At 38.5% G+C, this 19957-nt stretch overlaps 2 protein-coding genes across 2 annotated transcripts in view; one reads left to right on the top strand and one right to left on the bottom strand.

The window, feature by feature from the left end:
- Window positions 1–884: 884 nt before the first annotated feature.
- LOC139724498 (enhancer of rudimentary homolog) lies at window positions 885–3462 on the top strand. The gene is made up of 4 exons (XM_071635633.1): window positions 885–931; window positions 1680–1764; window positions 2511–2631; window positions 3366–3462. Exons 1-4 carry the CDS (start codon window positions 929–931, stop codon window positions 3460–3462), a joined length of 306 nt encoding a protein of 101 aa, XP_071491734.1. The 5' UTR covers window positions 885–928.
- A 13334-nt stretch (window positions 3463–16796) lies between these two features.
- The window catches only part of LOC139724497 (polypeptide N-acetylgalactosaminyltransferase 2-like), a 124720-nt gene continuing 121559 nt past the window's right edge, over window positions 16797–19957 (bottom strand). The window contains exons 13-14 of the mRNA XM_071635632.1: window positions 18172–18291; window positions 16797–17131 (exon numbers count right to left, since the gene is read on the bottom strand). Coding sequence (XP_071491733.1) covers window positions 16970–17131; window positions 18172–18291 — 282 coding nt within the window. The 3' untranslated portion in view covers window positions 16797–16969. The remainder of the gene's footprint in view (window positions 17132–18171; window positions 18292–19957) is intronic.

Raw genomic sequence — 19957 nt, 5'->3', positions numbered from 1 at the left:
AACTAAGATGAGACGGCGGAGACTGAAAGAGATACAGATAAAGGGAATAAACATCCCCTTTGGGAGAAGGTGTTCAAGTTAATTCTTTAATATTAGCAGAGTAAAAATCTTTCCGACATTCTCTATCCTTCATTTGTAGTAAGCGTTATAGGGTTTTTGGTTTTATTTTTTCTATGTATCATTCCCTCTGTTTTCGAGAGTTTATTCACCTTTCAGTACATTACAAGAGAAACGCGTATTAATTTGCGCCAAGTGCGATAAAAAAAGGACATTTCGTGTAATAGTTCCGTTTTGCGCACGAGTAGAAAAAAAAAAGGCTTAACCATTGCAACTTAGGCCTACAAGCATGACTTTGTGTTGTTCACTGAAATAAGCATATGTGATGTAATAATTATTCATGAATTCTTTATAAATAGTGCTTGCCAACACATTCACCCAACAGGAACAAAGCGTTCATTTAAAAGCCTAGTGTTTTGTAATATAGTACACTAACAATTTTTTTTTGTTGTTGTTGTTGAATAATTACATTCAAAATGCAAAACAATAAAATGAATGCTTCCCACTAGTCAGCCGCTGGTTGACACAAGTTCATTCTTTGTTTAAAAATTATTGTTAATTCCATGTGTTTGCTTACGTCGGGGAAGCTTAGTCATCGTGTCGCTTTGAAAATGAGTAAAGGGCAAATCCAACTGAAAAAAGAAGATGAAGAAAAGGACATTTTCCCCAAATGTACCCGAGTTACATTGCTTGTCGTGCCTCCTCGCTCGCCGATCCTCTCCAGTGCCAGAGCGGCGCCCCATGTGAACTGTACTGCATTCATTCAGCTGGCCTGGCGCAGAGAAGTAGACGCATCACGCTTGCGTGCGTTAACAACGTGCATCATATCATCGTGTAGTGGACCGCAGCGTTGAAGCTTCCTCACGAAACAATGGTAAGTTAGTGATTATTAGCTCATCAGAGTGAGTTAATTAGGTTTACAGCATGCAACTGACAAGGAGCCAGGTAGCGGTTGTTTCAAATGCATTTTAACACATAACGTATCGTATGGGAATTGATTTCTTAACGAGATCGTTTGCAACCCAACTTCTGTCTTAGTCCGATACATGCATTAATGCGTTTGTTAGCATTTCACAATGTCAATCTAACTGTTAACGTTACTACTGTCTGAGTACCGCTACTATTTACGTTAGGCCAACCGTAAATTAATTTATATCGTAATATTCGTATAGACGCGTCTACTAGTTCCCCTGCTCATTCACAGGGCTTATCCCTCATCTCAATTGAGAGCCTGCCTCTGAGGTGGAGCCTCCTCTGAGCTGAGCTCAGCTCCGGCTCGACTCCTTATCTTAAAAAAAAACAAACAAACAAACAAAAACAAAACAAAAACAAAAGGGGGGGGGGGGTTACGGGTTTAAATAGACTGAAAATCAGAATGACACTAGAATCTCTAAATCTAATTTGATATCTGGCTACCTATACACGGCCCTGTCGCTGTACACAACGCCAAACGGGAAGTGTCCTGCTTCGCACATTGTATTTGTAGTCATCGTCTGTTTGGGCTGCTGTCTGGCTAGATAAATGCCAGGAAATTTTCTCATCATCAGTGTAACATCAGATAAGGCCTTCTAAATTTACTGCATACTATTATCTGGATATACATCTGTCTTTTCTCCTCACAGGCGCACACTATAATGCTCATCCAGCCTTCCACCCCTGAATCCAAGACATACTCCGACTACAACAGTATCAAAGAGTGTATGGAAGGTAGGTTCATCTAATATCTTGTGGAATAAGGAAGACCAGGGTGTAAATACTGTGGGATAAGGAAGGTGAAAATACTGAGGCATAATAAGACCGTGAATGAACTGGTTGAATGCAGCTTATTGGTTTTTCGTTCACTCTACAGCTACAGTTCAGTGCTGAAGCATGTACAGTGATAGTTGAACTTAAAACAGATATAACATGCGTGAAACAGATTGTTTTTAAAGAATAAATATTTAAACAATAGCATTAATAAATTGAAATGATTAGCATCAAAGTGAGTACATACTGTTAGAATCATTTGTAATTGTATTGTGACTGCTTTGAACTATAATGATAATTGATACTCGGAACTGTAGTCTTATACTGTATACGCCATATATTTCGCGAGTCTAAATTTTCGCGAATCCAGGATTCCGGAGGATTTCGCGAGTGGTTAAATTCGCGATCGCGGAATCCAGTACTGAACAGAGAAATGTACACGTGTACGTCGCATTCACATGGGGGATCAGAGTCAATATTTTCGTGTGTTTTTAATTTCGCGAATGGCACCAGACTCGCGAAATTTGCGAAAATAAAAACCTCGCGAAATATTCGGCGTATACAGTAGTTTTATTTCCCATTGGATTGTCTTGTAATATTCACATAAATATACATTTTTGATTAAAAACGTACATAAAAAGCAACATGTGTTTGGTGTATACTACTGGTGTTTAACTTTGTGTGTTTGTTTGTTTATTTTAACCCAGGGATCTGCAGAATATTTGAGGAGCATTTAAAGAAGGTCCACCCAAGCAGTCCCTCCATTACCTATGACATCAGTGAGCTGTTTGAGTTCATTGACAAACTTACAGATCTCTCTTGTCTAGTGTAAGTGTGCTATGTATTTAAAAGGGATCTAAACCAATGCCCATATCTTGGTACATGTATACTGACTTTTTGTTGTTTTTGTTGTCACATAAAGTGCTGTTATGTCTTTGCTAGTCAGAGTACAAACGTAACTACCCTTATTAGCATGAGCAATGTCACTTTAAACAATTTAGTGGCTTTTCTATTGTTTGTTGTTGATGATCATTGTAACCATTTATATTGCTCTACGATTTTGTAAATTTCTTCTCCATTTCTGCACTCACTCTGAGATGTTGGTTTTATGTAATAGAATTAGAAAAAAATTGCAACTAAGGTAAATGGTTCTCATGAGACAAGGCTTAAGTGACAAGACAATGAGCATGGCATAAATGCATTTGGCATACAATATGACTAAAATAATTCACACCTGAAGTTGAATTAGAAATGCAGATGATTTCTTTCATTGAAGAAAAAAAAATATTCATATCAAGAAGCATTTTGCAAATGGGGAAAAAAGTAATGCTATGTTTTTCAAATTCATGAAATTCTTACTTCGATGTAGGGCAATTTGTCAATCAGTTGTAATGTTATATTTGTTGTTAAGTTTAGTCTTGGTAGTCTAAAAAGTTAATTACTATGTTAGTCTTAAATTACACAGATGTTTATGTTTATCAATGTCGCTAGTTCAATTTTTTTACTTCCTCCATGTAATTCATTTTTTTTTTAATGTTTGGTTTATATACTTGTATTCTTAGACTGGACACAGATTCAAAATGCTACTATGTGCCTCGAAACAAGGAGTGGATCAAGGAAAAGATTTATGTGACCCTCAGCAAAGAAGCAGCGAAATAGGAAAGTGGTCAGTCCCGAAAGGGGACACCAAGTGGACACTCTTGTTGAATAGCACACTGTAAATTTATACACTTGTGGCTGAGCCGAATGATGATTGGTCATCAGCTGTGTGGCATGGTGTGATGTCACCTTATGGCAGATGGGGATCCCCCCCCCCCCTTGCATCATTGGTGTTGTCATGAACATTTCTTTTTATATACCGATCTTTGTCGTTTATGAGGCAAGTAGAGTAGAATAATTAGACACAGAGGGATAGATAGGATTTTGTTACATCATCTCCATCAGTACTCATTCCCAAGGTATGCGAGATGGGTACTTGGTTATGTCATATCTGTATTTGGGAGACACCAAGAGGAACTCATACAGGTACAAGAGGATCTCTTTTTACATTGCGCATGTCATGGTTCCTTCCATTCATGTATTAAAACTAATGAAGCGTTCAAATGTTGCAGCTGCCAGGGCAATGGGGGAAAGATATACAGCTGGTCGGTTGTCTCTACACTATATTCGTGAAAGTTGAACTGCTTCAGCTGGTCATAGTGGCTGCAGGTGCCCATAGGAAAATGGTCTAGCTATTTTATGAATTGCTTTAAGTGTTTCCTGCATACATATAAACAAGTAAATTGTGTTGACTGTTTTCTCTACTTTTATCTTTTTTTACATTCCCCAAGTGCACATTGCTCATGTAATGTGTGTGTTAACTTCATCATACATAATTGGTTGAAAAAAAGCTTGCATTTTCATCCAAATATCTTAAACAAAAATTAAGATTAAATTTAAAAAACTGACTTTACCTTTGATTATTCATGACTTCATACAGTCACTTACATGTATGTCAGTAACTGTCATACCTTGCTGCAAGCATATGCTGAACTGAAAATGTATGAACCTAACTAGTAAAAAGGTGACATTTCCATATGTAATATAATTATGTAATTCTTTTCCTATTACTGTTATACAGTGTATGCCTCTTTGTGTAAATGCATTGTACTGAGTATTTTCGTGTTTGTACTTCTATCTGGCATGATACCTTTAGCAAATTTGGTCATTACAAGTAGTGCATATGGGAAATAATAGGAAAAAATCTGAAATTGATTTAAGAAATATGCAGGGGCTGACTCTTGGAGAACCTGTATGCTCAGAAAAATTCCTCTCTTTGTACATGTTTTGCTTCCATGTCATGTCTTGCATGCTGGTTTAGCTTTTTCAAAGGAATGAAGCACTGTTCAGCTGTTAATTAAGTCATAATGGTAAAGCTGCATTAGACCAATTTGATTTTTTTTTTTTTTCAAACCAGCAGAAAAAATCCCAATATGTTTTGTGTACATACATGTACTTGTAAGTACTTTCAGGCACTGCATGTTATTCTCAGAAGTGGAAACAATGCTGAACAAAAAAGTGCCATTTTTGTATTATTTCATTTTACTTCAGTATAAAATGATGGGTGTTATGGAAGAATATGTATAACTTTTGCTGCAGCAAGCGTATTGATTTGCTGTCAAGTTATTGTGAGTCACAATTATTCAAGTTGAGTGCAACAACAATCATAAGCTCACTACAGCTGGTTGGTTGTTGGCAAGCAGTTGCCATGGTAGCTGAAATTACTGTAAGTTCTTTTGCGAAGTAGGGCCAGCAAAAAATCCATGAACATATTGGTCACTTTGTCCTTCTTTCAGATGACTAATGTGCCAAAGCAGTAAGTTTCCTTCATTCCTTGTGTATTCAGAAAGGTTTCACTGTTAAAGCATCTGTTGTCATGGGGACATCTACAGTGTGCAAACTTTTCAGTAGTGTGAATAAATATGACATCAGGCTCTTTGCAGTGGATTGTGTAAGTAATTGTCTGATTGATCACATATTTTTCAACACTGTTAAATTGTAGATCTTGATGATGAAACATCAAAACAAAACAATGATCAGCATGTCTTCAATAATTGGCAAGTTACAAGACAATAGTACATCAACCCTTCCTTAGTCTCCCTATCTTGTTGTGTGGAAACCTATTTTTTGAGTGTCCTTTTGATTGTGCATGGCAGTGACCCTAGCTTCCCTTTTAATGCTCTCACAATTTTCATACAATAGTTATGTATACAGATGGCAGTGGTAGAAAATGCTTCAGAAAGTGTAGATCAATTCATCACCTACTACAAAAGTATAATGACTTTAAAAGCTTGAAATGAGTGTTTTATCTTTCAAGAATTCTCAGTCTTTTTGGCACTCTCTCAGGAGGAAACAAAACTAGATATGATTCAGTGACATATCAAATGAAATCAAACTCTGTAGTCTGTGACATATTTCTGCTATGAATCCCTAACGAGAGACCCGGGGGTCACGCGCTCACCTGAGTATCGCAATTTCACCTTCCGTGCATTCTTGCACACTCTTACCTGAGAACATTGAAAATTTAGGTCTGCATATGGATCCCCCCCCCCCCTCAACTCCAGGGTGGGGGGGGGGGGGGGGCAGGCAGCCCTGGATCTGCAATGAACAAACTTTGAACTAAAGTCATCAATGTACAAACTCATGGTATTAACTTTGCTTTATCATTTCTGGTTCTAGAGTAGAAGATTTTAAATATTCCTTAATGTAGGGGGGGGGGGGGGGTAGGCCCCCTAGGAGCCCCCCAAGAGGGGCATGGTGCCCATTTGAAGGAATTAAGTAATTGAGATTCTATCCCCCTATGGATGCTACCTGCTACGTTTGGTCAAAATTCATCATGAGGTTTTCAAGAAGAAGATGAACATGTACACTTCAGGCCCCATTACAACTGTAGGACTTCTCCCCATCCCCTCTCCTGGGTCCCAAGGAGGGGGAGGGGGGGGGGGGGGCACTCCTGATTCCGCCAACCCTATGAACAAACTTGAAACTACAGTAATCAATGTACTAACTCATAGTATTATCTAAGCCCTATTACTTCTGGTTCTAGAGAAGATCTTTAAAGATTCCTTAATTTTAGGGGGTTTGGGCCCCCTGGGGGTCCCCAGGTGGGCCATGGGGCCCATTTGAAAAAATTGAGATCCTATCCCCCTAGGGATGCTACCTACCAAGTTTGGTGAAAATCAGACATGGCGATCTCAAAGTGAAGATGAAAATGTACAATTTAGGCCCCATTACGACCCCTCCCCTGGGTCCCAAGGGGGCACCCCTGATTCCCCCATGAACAAACTTGAAACTACAGTCATCAATGTACTTACTCATAGTATCAACTAAGCCCTATCACTTCTGGTTCTAGAGAAGAAGATTTTTAAAGATTCCTTAATCTTAGGGTGTTTGGGCCCCCCTGGGGCCCCCCAGGTGGGCCATGGTGCCCATTTGAACAAATTGAGATCCTATCCCCTAGGGATGCTACCTGCCAAGTTTGGTGAAAATTGGTCATGGGGTTCTCAAGAAGAAGATGAAAATGTAAAAAGTTTACGCACGACGGACGACGGACGAAGAGCGATCACAATAGCTCACTTGAGCGTTCGGCTCAGGTGAGCTAAAAACGCAGGAATGTATTTTTGTGAAGCACCCATCGTGCATTGCAAATGCAGACATCGCCTCATTCAGTGTGCATATGTTGTTGCACCAAAGCCAAGTGATCTTTTTGAAGACATGATAGAAAATTGATACATGTAGATTCCATACCTTTCTTTTTGTCTTATTTTGATGAATCTTCCCCCACCATGTTTTAGTTTTATTCCATCTCTTTAACTCAACTTGAACAATACACATGATATGGCATCTATTAAGGACAATTCCGCACCTGGAGGAAAATGATTCAGGCTACTTCTGTATCACTCTTGTTGTGGAATTATACCTGGACAATGCTAAACATGTTTTTCTGTTCATTGTACCACAAGCCTGTAATAAGTGAATCTTTGCAGTAAAAGATTCTTCAGAAATGGACCTATTTTCATGTTGTGGCTACTGCCTGTTGTAAATTTACAGTTGCCAGTTGTTTGAAACAAGCTCTAGTGATAACAAATTTAGCAGTTATAACACTATGCTGACTTTATGTAATACATGTATCTTTTTAGAGTACGGTATTGAGTTTATTGTAGTGACACCTGCGATCAAGATATGTTACTTGCAAAAGGTACTCGGTATGCTATAGACCAGTCACAAAACAAAACTGAGCACACAAACATAAGAATGTCCAATTTCAAGTTTATTGATAAAATCAGACACATACATAATCTTTTTCTTCTTACTTTAACAAGGCATATGTTGATAAACAAGCCTTGCATTTATGTACAAAGAGCAACACCTGCATTATTTTTTTTTTCAATTTTATTTTAGCTTTTCTTTTTTGCAATTGTGACAAAATGATTTAATCCGAGATGACACATCAACTACAGTGATAAGTACAGAGCCTGGGACCAAACACAAGTTTCTACTCATCATTTATTGCATGAATGCATTAATCCCATCTACTCCATTCAATACTTCTGGAACTATAGAATCAATATTTAACTAGAAATATCACTTAAGGTGATTAATACCCCCGCCCCGTGACAATAGTCTTACCCAAGGAACGATCTTTCCTTGATCTTCTGCCATTTAAATGCCGTTACCATGGCAACGCAGCTTCCAACACGTCCGAAAAATATGTCTTGCACATCTTCCCACCAAGACTATTGTGTGTGCCACATTTCATAAGCTTTTGTCAAAAACTGAGGAAGTAGTTCAATCCACAAGATTTTTCCTTGATCTTCCACCATTAATATGCTGTTACCATGGCAACGCAGCTTCCGACACGTCCAAAAAATATGTCTTGCACATCTTCCCACCAAGACCAATGTGTGTGCCACATTTCATGAGCTTCAGTCGAATACAGAGGAAGTAGTTCAATCCGCAAGATCTTTCCTTGATCTTCTGCCATTTATATGCCGTTACCATGGCAACGCAGCTTCCGACACATCTGAAAAATATGTCTTCCACATCTTCCCACCAAGATCAAGGTGTGTGCCACATTTCATAAGCTTTGGTCAAAAAACTGAGGAAGTAGTTAAATCCGCAAGATCTTTCCTTGATCTTCTGCCATTAATATGCCGTTACCATGGCAACGTACTTTCGGGTACTGTCAAAAAATGCGTCTTGCACATCTACAACCAAAGGCACACATCTGTACCAAGTTTCATGGAAATTGGGCAAAAACTGAGGAAGTAGTTTGCAACACAAAATTTTCCATCATTTTGGCTCATACTATGTGAGCTGTTACCATGGCAACATACTTTTTGTCACTGTCAAGAAATGTGTCATGCTGACCTATATCCTAAGACAAACATTCAATATGAATTCCATGAGAATTGGAAGAACACTGATGAAGCAGTTTTGCCATGAAGCATTTTGCCCTATATTTTACCAATAACATGCCGTTACCATGGCAACGCACTTTTTGCCACTGCGGAAATATGTGTCTTGCACATTAACATATTCAGATGAACATCTGCACCTAATTTCATAAAAATTGATCAAAAACTGTGGGAGGAGTTCGCGACGCAAGATTTGTACCCATTTTTGCCCATAATATGTCGTTACCATGGCAACGTACTTTTGGGTACTGTCAAAAAATACGTCTTGCACATCTACAACCCAAGGCACACATCTGTGCCAAGTTTTATGGGAATCGGTTAAAAACTGAGGAAGTAGTTCGCGACGCAAGATTTGCAACGGACCGACCGCCCGACCGACCGCCCGACCGACCGCCCGACCGCCCGACCGCCCGACCGCCCGACCGCCCGACCGCCCGACCGACCGTCCGCTGATTCCTATATACCCCCTTCAAACTTCGTTTGGCGGGGGTATAAAAAAAGAATCTATTCTTACAGAAAAAGACATTCTGATTCAAAGCGGTAATATGAAAATGAAAGTTTTCACTAAAGACTTCAAACACTACTGCATGAAGGTTTTGAGTCTTGACAATTTGAATGTCAGAAAAAAAAATTATGCTGTTGGATACATTGAAAATGTGACAATTATTCCACTGCTATCATACTTGGTCATGAAAAGGCATAACATGACTACTTGAGGTTGGTTGAAAAACTTAGTCAACTCCATACACCTGGTTTAAAAATTCTACATCTTTGACATATCTGTAAGCAGAATTAGGACGATGATGACTGCTTTCTGCTACAATGTATTTGTACCATTGTCAAAAGCTACATTGCAATCCTGATCACACAACTCAAGACGGTTGTGGTAGTCGAGTTTTACAAATCTTTGGCACTCTTTAATGGTAAGAACTCCCTTGTCCTACTGTTGAATTTTGGGAGTTCTGTGGCAACGTTTGACCGTCACGGCATATGCACCATAAATTGGGAAGGTGCTGCCCTCAAATTCATCATGTAGTTTTGCCCAATTGTAAGATCTTCATTGGCATAGTGCAATCACTGATGATCAAAGAAATCACTTGAATCATCAGGCAATCAAACTCAACCAAGATTACATTATCATTGATTACAATATTTACTGAAAGAGATAAAAAATAAGAAAAACAGGGGGTGGGGAAGAAATAAAGTGGGCTGGTATTGTAAGTGTAAGTGTATTTTGGAGAGTTTGGTCCCAGGGAAAGTGGATTGCTCATTGCTACTACATATAAATAAAAATGACAGCTTTTTATCATCAATCAAAATCCACTGAAGCATTTGATAATATTGATCCAGAATTAACAAGAAAAAAAAGAGATGTTGGAAGATCAAGTGTAAAGGTTTGAAGCAGAAGGCAAAAAAATATAATATCATAATCCAGTGACATGTAAATCATAAAATGAGAGAGCATTGCTTACACAAACTACACACCAGCAACACCAACAATTTCACAACACAATCTCTCATAACTTATAACATACAGATTGGTACACATAGTCATGCACCAGATCTAACATTTAACAGAGAAACACTAAAAAGTACCTGCACTTAAAATGGCTCCCCTGTAATAACATTGCCCCCTCCCCTTTCTGTAAGATATATATGGTGCATAGGAATGAACCTAAACCAAATACTGATTTAAAAAAGCAACAAAAACTTGATACTCGCTCAAGTAACTGCATTATATGTCCCTTTTTGCAATATCCACTGCATCATGCAGAGACTCCAACCCAAAGCACCATCTGATCTGGAGATTCTCCCGCCTGAAACCCCTAGCAAACGGGAGACTCAAAGTTGATGTGTGCGAAGCACGAAGTTCCTAGGGTTCTAGATGCTCTCTGGTGCCATCTTCAGGCTTATTTTTTCAACATACGATAGAAATAAGTAAGAAATCCTTTCCAACGGGAGACAAAGAGCCAGGGCGGGAGAAATTAAATCTCAAGCGGGAGAACGGGAGATTTTGCAAAAATGGGTTTTCGGCGGAAGATCTCCCGTCGAAAACGGGAGAGTTGGAGTCTCTGCATCATGTACATGTTTATTCATGCTTGGCACAATATACACTGTATCCCTTCTTTAGATGACATATCCCACAGTCCATTGCTAAGAAATCCCTCTAGAGTCCAAGCATCCATTACTGTATATGCCAAATATTTTGCGAGGTTTTTACTTTCGCGAATTTTACGAGTCGGGTGCTATTCGCAAAATTAAAAGACACACGAAAAATAATGACTCTGATCCCGATATGAATGTGATGCACACATATACATTTCTCCATTCAGTACAGTAGTACTCCACAATCACGAATTTAACCACTCGTGAAATCGTCGGGAAGTCCCGAATCGCAAAAATTTAGACTCGCTACATATATGGCGCATACAGTATGTTGACACTGTGGCAGAAATATGTTATTTGTACAGACGGGCGGTTCGCGGCGTGTTCTTGATTCTGCATGATGTACTGGAGAACCTCACATAGTAAAGATTTAAAGGCCGTGACAACTAGCTCGTAATATCAGGTTGCAAAAAACAAAGAAATACTGAGAGATGAGACCTGTAGAATCACCTTGTTGTAAGAGGGTTTTGTCACATCTGACCTCTATTAAAACGAGGTTCCAATGTATATCAGCAAGAGCAGTCCAAAATGACACATCGACACACACATTGCAGCATGAAGTTTCATTGGGCTCGTCTATCCGAAGGAGAACACGGTTACAGATGTAACATACAATGTACTATAAATCAGGCATACATTCTTGCATGATGTACAGCCAGAAAGCTCTTTCTGTGGCTGAACCGAAAAAATACTGATTATGTTCTGTGCTTTAACAGTGGTCATCAGTCACATGGTATCGCCATCACATCAGCAAGCTCTGTTTAGAGCAACTCCTGCTGCTGACTGCTTTTCGTTGTTCATTCAGGAAGTGAAAAGATGTAAACTCGCCCAAATGTGCAAAGATTCTCCTGCCATTGCTCTTTCTCTACTAATAATCAGTTGCCAAATATACAATACAAACTGCTTTCAAATGGATTGAACTTATAATCAGAGATTGTTTGACAACATAATGGGAGAAAAACACTTTTAAAAAAAGACCTAACACAACAAATATTAAGATAGAGACAAAGAAACTGAGAATATCTGCACATGTAAGGTGGTCTTTTTCGGTCAAAATGCCTTGTTTTTTGCATTGTTTTTGAGTTATTTGGCAATTACTTTTTTTTTTCTCCCAAACACTATTCACTTGATAGACACAGATCAACAGCCACTTAGCATCTTTGAGCACACTTTGAACCATCAAGTACAGTCAGAGCAGGCTACAAATGCTACACACAAGTCTGCACAATCAAGGTCTTCATCACGGGTTCAGACAGCTTACTTGTGCCCATTTAAGTCGACTGAGCATAAAAACAAGTAACATTCAAACAGTTATTGTGGTGGCAATGAGTGGGAGCTTGAACGTCACATGGCTGGCACTGCAAAGGAAGATTGGATTGGGGTGGGGCAGAGAACCTCATTTAACCTGTTCCATACAGGAACCTGGTGGCCAGCATATTTAAATCTATGAGCATTTCAGAATTCAGTACAGAACGGGTTAAGGGCTGGCTGCCAACTGCACATCCCTCAAATTTCTCATCCTCGCGCACCGAACTGTCTGGATGATGGAAGTAAAAGCTACCGGAGGTGAGGAGGATCTCCATCCACATGAAAAGGATTTTTTATTTCCCCATAAAATCTTTCTTTTCCTCTATGTGCTGCATGGGACAATACTTGGGTTGAACTTTCAATGCCTGCATTGCAAAACAGCTCCCATGGAAATCTCACAAGTATGTCTCGGCAAATGATCAATCATGCATTTATTCAAGCACTGCAATTTGATCTAACCACACCCTCAACAAACGTGATTCTCTGACTATCAAAAATGAAAAAAAAAAATCTATCATGCAAGATGACTGCATATTTTTTCATTATGATTATTTCTTTCTTTTTTTTTTAGTCAGTACCTTGAGAGACATGTCATTTTCACTGAAATATTAATTTCTTGTTCTGCCGAATCCTTTTTATTGTTTTGTTTTCCACTTTTTTTTTTGGGGGGGGGGGGAGGAGGGGAGGGAGCAGAGGGGAGTATAATTTCTGGTTTTAATCAAAAGGAGGTTTCAAACTTTATTGCAGTCATTCTAAAATGATTTGACACTATATTCTCCCTTCTCTGTGGTATGATATAAAGTGCTCTGGTTCTGGGTATCTTCCATTGCAAGTGAGATATGTTCTTCCTGCAGAATAGTCATACATGCACTCTCAATATTTGCACTCATGTATAAAACCTCTCTGCTCACGTGAATACTAAATATCATTTGATTTCTTATTCCCATGATCAAATAAGCATCAAATTCATGAACTTCCAAAATGAAGAAACAAGTCTATATCTACATTCTAAAATATCTACTTTTCCCCAGTGAAATCACCACAGCGTGTAAGTTCAAGTTCATTCAAAACTTTAATGTTCGTCAATCCACCAGGTCAACTGCGATTAGCACACAAAGACTCCATAGGGCCTAACAGAGTCTAACTTTGGCATTTTAGCATCAAAGTCGATGTACAAAGCACCATACAAGACATCTGAATGAGCTCCCACATAAAAATAAAACGAAACGACAAAATCAAAGGCAAGAATCATATTTCAAATTCAATGTCTGCACTATCAACTAGTCTATCTAATGGCATATATGTGAGAAGGGTAACACATGATCATAACTACGTTACTTTGAAGATTACACTTACACATCCCTTAAACCATGCAGAGGTAAGGTGATTACTATCCAGTGTTTCTGAGGTAAAAGTCACTTAACGGCATGTCACTGAATAATGCTGATTAAAGGAAAGAGGATTCCTTGTGAAGTATGTTAGATTTTTCCTTTCCATTCTAATCATAACATATCAGAACTACTGCATACAGGAACTTTCCAGTGTGTTAATTGTGAGGCAGACCATTCACAAATCACACTCACAGGCTTTTCAAACAGTAAATCACACTTGATATGGCTTAAAATGACAGCTCAATTAGACAACTCATGACTTGTCAATTGATCTATTTTCCATCATGTATGGCATCATGGAAAGATGTCTTGTATGTAGCATTTCCAAACAAATAACAGTAGGTTTATTTGAAATACTTTGCCCATTTGTACTTTAAGACCTGAAGTTTGTACTACAGACCTGAAATTTGTACTACAGACCTTAAATATCACACATACCTGCTTACTTTGGGCTCTTCTTCACAGCTTATACAGAAAATTAGAACATGGATGGATTTGGTCCGATTGCGCAATAGAATTTTTGAAACACAGAACAGGTAGCTATTCCAGTTTTATAAGTACATAGTTTACACTTTACCAAATTGTAGGATTAGGTCATTGGTAAATATTGGCAATATTGATATGATGGGGCCCAAGCTGTTCATATCATTCAACCACAGAAAAAAAGAAGAAGTTACAAATGGGGGGAACAACCACATGTTGTACATACAAAAGCTGTTTGATTGTAGATTGCAGTAATTTCTAGTCATTAGTCTACATTGTTAAATAATAACTCATTTACCACAATTCCATTGCAAAACCTTGGCAAGCAATCTGCACGTATCTTTGTCAGTATCTGCACATTTTTCTTGGTACAGCATTTCGCAACAATATCTGTAAATTCATAAATGTATGCGAATCACTGTAATCGGGAGGTACAGCTGTTTTATTTCAAGAATGGTCAATGCATAACTTCATACAGCACACAATTTTTCGTTAGGTAACAGCTGACCGTCGGGACAATTCTATATCATTCAATTCACAACAGGACTGCCATAAAACAAGTCAGTATTTTAAAGGCCAAAGTCAACTTCTGTGGCTACTGACTGATTTTAAATGTGTTTGCCTAAAATTACACCCACAGTGTGGAGAGATGTATCACTAGACTGACTGATTAAATTGAATTTACTTTTCTTTTCTTTTCTTTTGAATTGACATAAATTGTTTACATCTAAAGTCCATGACAGATTTGCCAGCTCATATAAGCACAAGGTATTTAACACTGAAATATCAAGTCACTTGAAAATATGGATTTGTCGGCGTTTAGGAAGCATTCTGTTATACTCTCATGTTCAGCAGAAAGAGAAAACTACAGGAATTGTGAAGAAACTTATTCTTTCTGTTTATTTCACCAAAGACAACAGCAGTGACTATCATGCAGGGAATGATCTAATGTTTGTCAACCAAGATAAGCTTTGGCTGTGAATTTACACATTCACTAATTGCCAGAAACTACTTTGCAATGAAATTTGTGCACAACTTACATCTTGCAAATTGATACAGGTATTTCAGATGAATTTACAGACAGTGCTAGAATTAAATGGAGAAAAAGAAAAAAGGTATCAGAGGGAAATGGGGACTGAGTAACTTCTATCATCTTGTGGATGTGACCACTAAGTGTTTTCTTTTCCTTCCCAGCACCATTCGTAAGTCCCGCTGTGCATATGCTACTGTAACTGCACATCATTCTTATTGGATGATCGCTACAGCAGGACTGCCATTAAAAACATTGAAATCATGGAGGCTTTCATATTTCTTGTTAGAACATGAAGAGATGTATCATATCTTCCAGGAAGTCTGCTGTAATATTAGGGAGATGTGGCAACGCTGCTGAAGGGCTCACTCACACACGGCTTCTCATATCCTCCTAACTGTCGAGTACTGCAGTGACGCAAGAGCAGACTATCAAGATGGGGTGGGCAGCGAGAGGCAACATGATGGTTGCACGAGTCCATTGTGTGCCACTGGCATTTGGCTGGGCTGAGGATGGTGCAACCGTGACGCCACTACCAGAGTCATCCCGACTGTTATCATTACAAACGAGGCAGTCTGGCTGAAATCTGCATATTAGAAACACTGATTTGTAACCCCTTCCTGGCGAGAATGGCCATGCACACCACTCACCAGATGCAGCACGATGGGAAAGGGGGGATGATTTAAGTGACGTACATGCTGCATTATCTCCCATGGCGGTGCTCTGGTGGAGAGGACGGCGCACCTCATGTGGTGGCGACAGATTTTTTTTCGCTCCGTCATCCAGCTTCCACGATTCCCAAATCCCCCGGGGGAGGGATGGGGACTATGCTTGGCATCGGGAATCCTTCACGGATGAGATTTCTTCCGCATGGGGAGGCAAGCTTGGTGAGATAAAAGAGGCATCACCAAACACATCTTCTCTTGGGAGGAGGCAGGCCAGGAGGAAGAGGAGGAGGAGGAGGTGATGGGAGGTGGGGGATGGGGCATGGGGGCAAGGAGGGGAAGGGGGATTTGAGATTCATCTCCCATTCATTGGTCCTATAGCTTTGCTTTAAGGTTGTTCCCTCTCCTCATATTCACCCTCCCTTCCCAAATAGCAGAAGTATAAAGCTTGGCTAATTTTGACTCATTTTCAACTATTGCTAAGAGTTTCTAATATGTATGTATAATGTGTATGCATTATTTCACATTTTGATATTGAAATGAAAAAATATATTTTTTCTTCTTTTTTAAAGTGGTAGTGTAGCAGCAATGTGTAATCAGAGTAAAATTTTAGTCTGATAAGAATGAAAAGTGTACATGGCAAACTAAAAAATGTTATAGATTTGCTTTAACTGCAGTCTTATGCTCTGAGACAAGCTAGCTAAGATCACAGATGCTCTTCACATGTACATGCAGTCAAGGTATTGTGTAAGAGTCACTTTGAGACATAATATACAGGCTTTCAAGCAATAGAGCATTTTTTGTTTTCCTTCCTTATCTTTGGAAACAAACTGCTTCATTTTTACATGATACAATCATAATGTCACACTGAATTAAGAAAGTTTATCGAAAACACCGAACACAGACTCACAAACAAAAACAGAATGATCAACATCAACAAGTTGATTATTGTACGAATGATTGAAAAATATTTGTCATTTTCCAGCACTTTATTATTTTTTTCTTTTTCATTTCTCTCATTCAAATTTTCTTTGTACATCTGTGATACAAAAATACAAATGCTGGGAAGGGCTGTTAGGGACAAGAAGAGTCATGGGAGGGGCGTGGATGGAGTTGGGGGAGGGGGGAGGGCTTAGACAAGAAGGCCTTCTTTGATGTTGTCCGGTGTCAGTGAGCGATGTTAGTCATTGAAAACTTCCAGTGTTGACTGAGGGCCCTTGGGCTGCAGGTCTGGACCTGGAGTCCATTTGATTTGTGGTCCTTACTGTCCAAGCATAAATCTGTGCCTTGGTAGCGGAACATTCGTTTGCTATCTGTCTGTTCCCATTTCTGGGACAGTATGAGAGAAAAGAGAGAGAGAAAAAGAATGCAGAGTCACGAATGTAATGAGGACTTACATTTTAAAAGAATAATAAACAAGAACATCTTCTTCATAGCCTTTAAGCCTTTCATTATCACATTAATGGCTGAATACTTTGATATATCATACAAAGTCAGAGAGGTAGTGTGATGTTTGTGTGCCCGTACAGTATCTCCACTCCCAAGGGAACATCTAATACCAACATGACCTAGACAATGGACATCGATCCTGAAGCTACATCCAGATAAAAAACTCAAATCACAAAATTGCTCCATGATTGCTTACACCTGTACCACCAAAGCTTTAACTTTGTTGCATGATTCTTGCACTATCATGTAATCAAGTAAAATACACTGAAATTATGGAAAAAAATCTTAATCACATGGTATACAGCCACACAACATAAATGCTAATTTCACAAGGAATCAAAAAAGACCAAAGTAATTACAACACAAAAACATGTTTTGAGTGATGAATATTATATGAGCTTTCATACAATAATTTGACCATTTCTTGCTGTTTGGAGAATTTTAAACAAATTAACGATCTCAAGGGTAAGAATTTTTTTTCCAATTTTCCCTTTAAACCTAACATTTTTGCTGTCAAATGACTTGTTATGTTCATTCAGTAGACTTGAAAAATTTCTAATGCAGGATTATCCTCCTTTTAGAACCTGTGCATACTGTATATGCCATATATCTAGCAAGTCTAAATTTTTGCGAATCTGAACTTCCCGACGATTTCGCAAGTGGTTAAATTCGCGATCGTGGAGTCCTGTACTGAGTGGAGAAATGTTTCCGATGTGTACATCACATTCAGAGCGTGATCAGTGTCAATATTTTCGCGTGTCTTAAAGTTCATGAATAGCACCTGACTCGCGAAATTCGCGAAAATAAAAGCTTTGTGAAATATTCGGTGTATACAGTAATACATTCCACACCAAACTACTGGCTGGCTGGCAAGACGTATGGGGAGAAATCTAACAGACAACACATAAATTCTCGCTCACCTGGTTGGCGTTATGGGGCTGGCAGACCTGAAGTAGGATCACCGTCCCCGCCCTCTTCTCTGGCACTGTTAGACACAGGTCTGAGTGCTTTATTAGCTTGTCCTTCGTGAAAGAGAATTCCTGCAACAACAGCAAAATGACAACAAAAATGCAAACACTGGTATTGAAAATAGAAATGGTACTGCCATAAAATGTTTATCATTAGAATGTTCGTTGAACTTGCATGAAAAAAGTCAGGAATGCTTTGTTTGCCATCATTGAAAGTCCCGACAAAATTATCAACTCATGAACAAATTTGATGTGTCTGTTTGTTATTTGATAAAGAGCACAACCAGTTTGTGCATTTCCTTACATTTTCTAAATATCCTTGTGCATAATGTTGATGTACCAGTATACCCCTCTATGCCACAAAATCACAACATCATAAATAGCAATCACTATCACGTCAGTTCCACCCTCCTAAAAACCTACATTTAACATTGATACACATTTGCTGTTATGTACCTTTGTCAAAGTCAGGTACTTGCATGTTACGGATATATGTACATACATGTATGTGATTTGCTTGCAAATGACATTTGTTAAAAACTGGGTTAGCTGATAGATCATTTTGCGTTTTTAATGTCATCCTTCCGTTGACGTTGCACCTAATGAAGAATTTGCTCATGTGAAGAATCAAGGGAGATGAAATTTAAGACAACAGCTATCAAAAAAAAAACAAAAAACAGACAGACTGTGCAGACAAGGTTTTTCTTCAATTTTGCTGTAATTGATAGGATGCCTCGAGTTACATTTTGCGAGGAAATCTTTTTGTGATGTGATACATACAGTATATCTACTGTCGATAATATCAACTATCTCCTGTATAAAAAAAAAAAAAATTCAGTCATTGTTTGATGAGGGATAGTTTCAAGTAACATATGTGGCTGATCTGAAAAAAACATTTTCCCAATGCAACTGGCACACAACATTAAATTTCACGAAACAAGTCTAAAAAACACCCCCCCCCCCAAAAAAAAAAAAGAAAACATTTCTCTGAATGTTACAGGCATATAACTTTCAATCAAATCAGGGGACTCTTAGGTCCTTGTCTTCTATTGTTATCATAACCAATCTAAATCATACGGCCAATCTGAACTCAATTTACCCCATATTACAGGCATTAAATACAACATTTACGTATATACAAAACTAATCTGACATACTTCCCAACTAGTCACAGGTAAACAACATTTAATCACATCAAGCTAATCTGAAATCTACTTCCCTGAATGATACAGCCACACAACATTTCAACGTATGAGACAAATATGAAATCTGATGCCGCCTGTGTGTTACAGGCATATAACATTTCATGATACGTCAGGCTCATCTGATATTCGATTCTCTTTAATGTTCCAGGCATACAACATCACCTTATTTGATGCCAGTTTGAAACTCACTTCTCCCAGTCTGACTATGACAGGCATACAACATTAAATTATATGAGGCTAATCTGAAATTCCCTTTTCCCAATGCTTCAGCCATACAACATGTCACTTTATGAGACTTATCTGAAATCCACTTCCCCAAATGTTATAGGCATACAACATTTTATCCTAATATTATCAGGCGAATCTGAAATCCACTTCCCTAAATGTTAAAGACTTATGCCATCTAACCTACATGAAGAATGAAGCATGACAATGAATGAGTCATAATAAGCCATTCAAAAAAAAAAAAAAAAAAAAAAAAAAAAAAATTCTTGTCAGGGTCGTTGCCCTGTCTTTAATAATCATGCAATATC

Source organism: Diadema antillarum, unplaced genomic scaffold (genome assembly GCF_040938485.1).
Source record: "Diadema antillarum isolate AM-2024a unplaced genomic scaffold, OU_Dant_1.0 scf00000217, whole genome shotgun sequence".
Classification (NCBI taxonomy): Eukaryota; Metazoa; Echinodermata; class Echinoidea; order Diadematoida; family Diadematidae; genus Diadema; species Diadema antillarum.
Note: the sequence above shows the minus strand (reverse complement) of the source record. Positions and strands in the feature narration are given on the sequence as shown.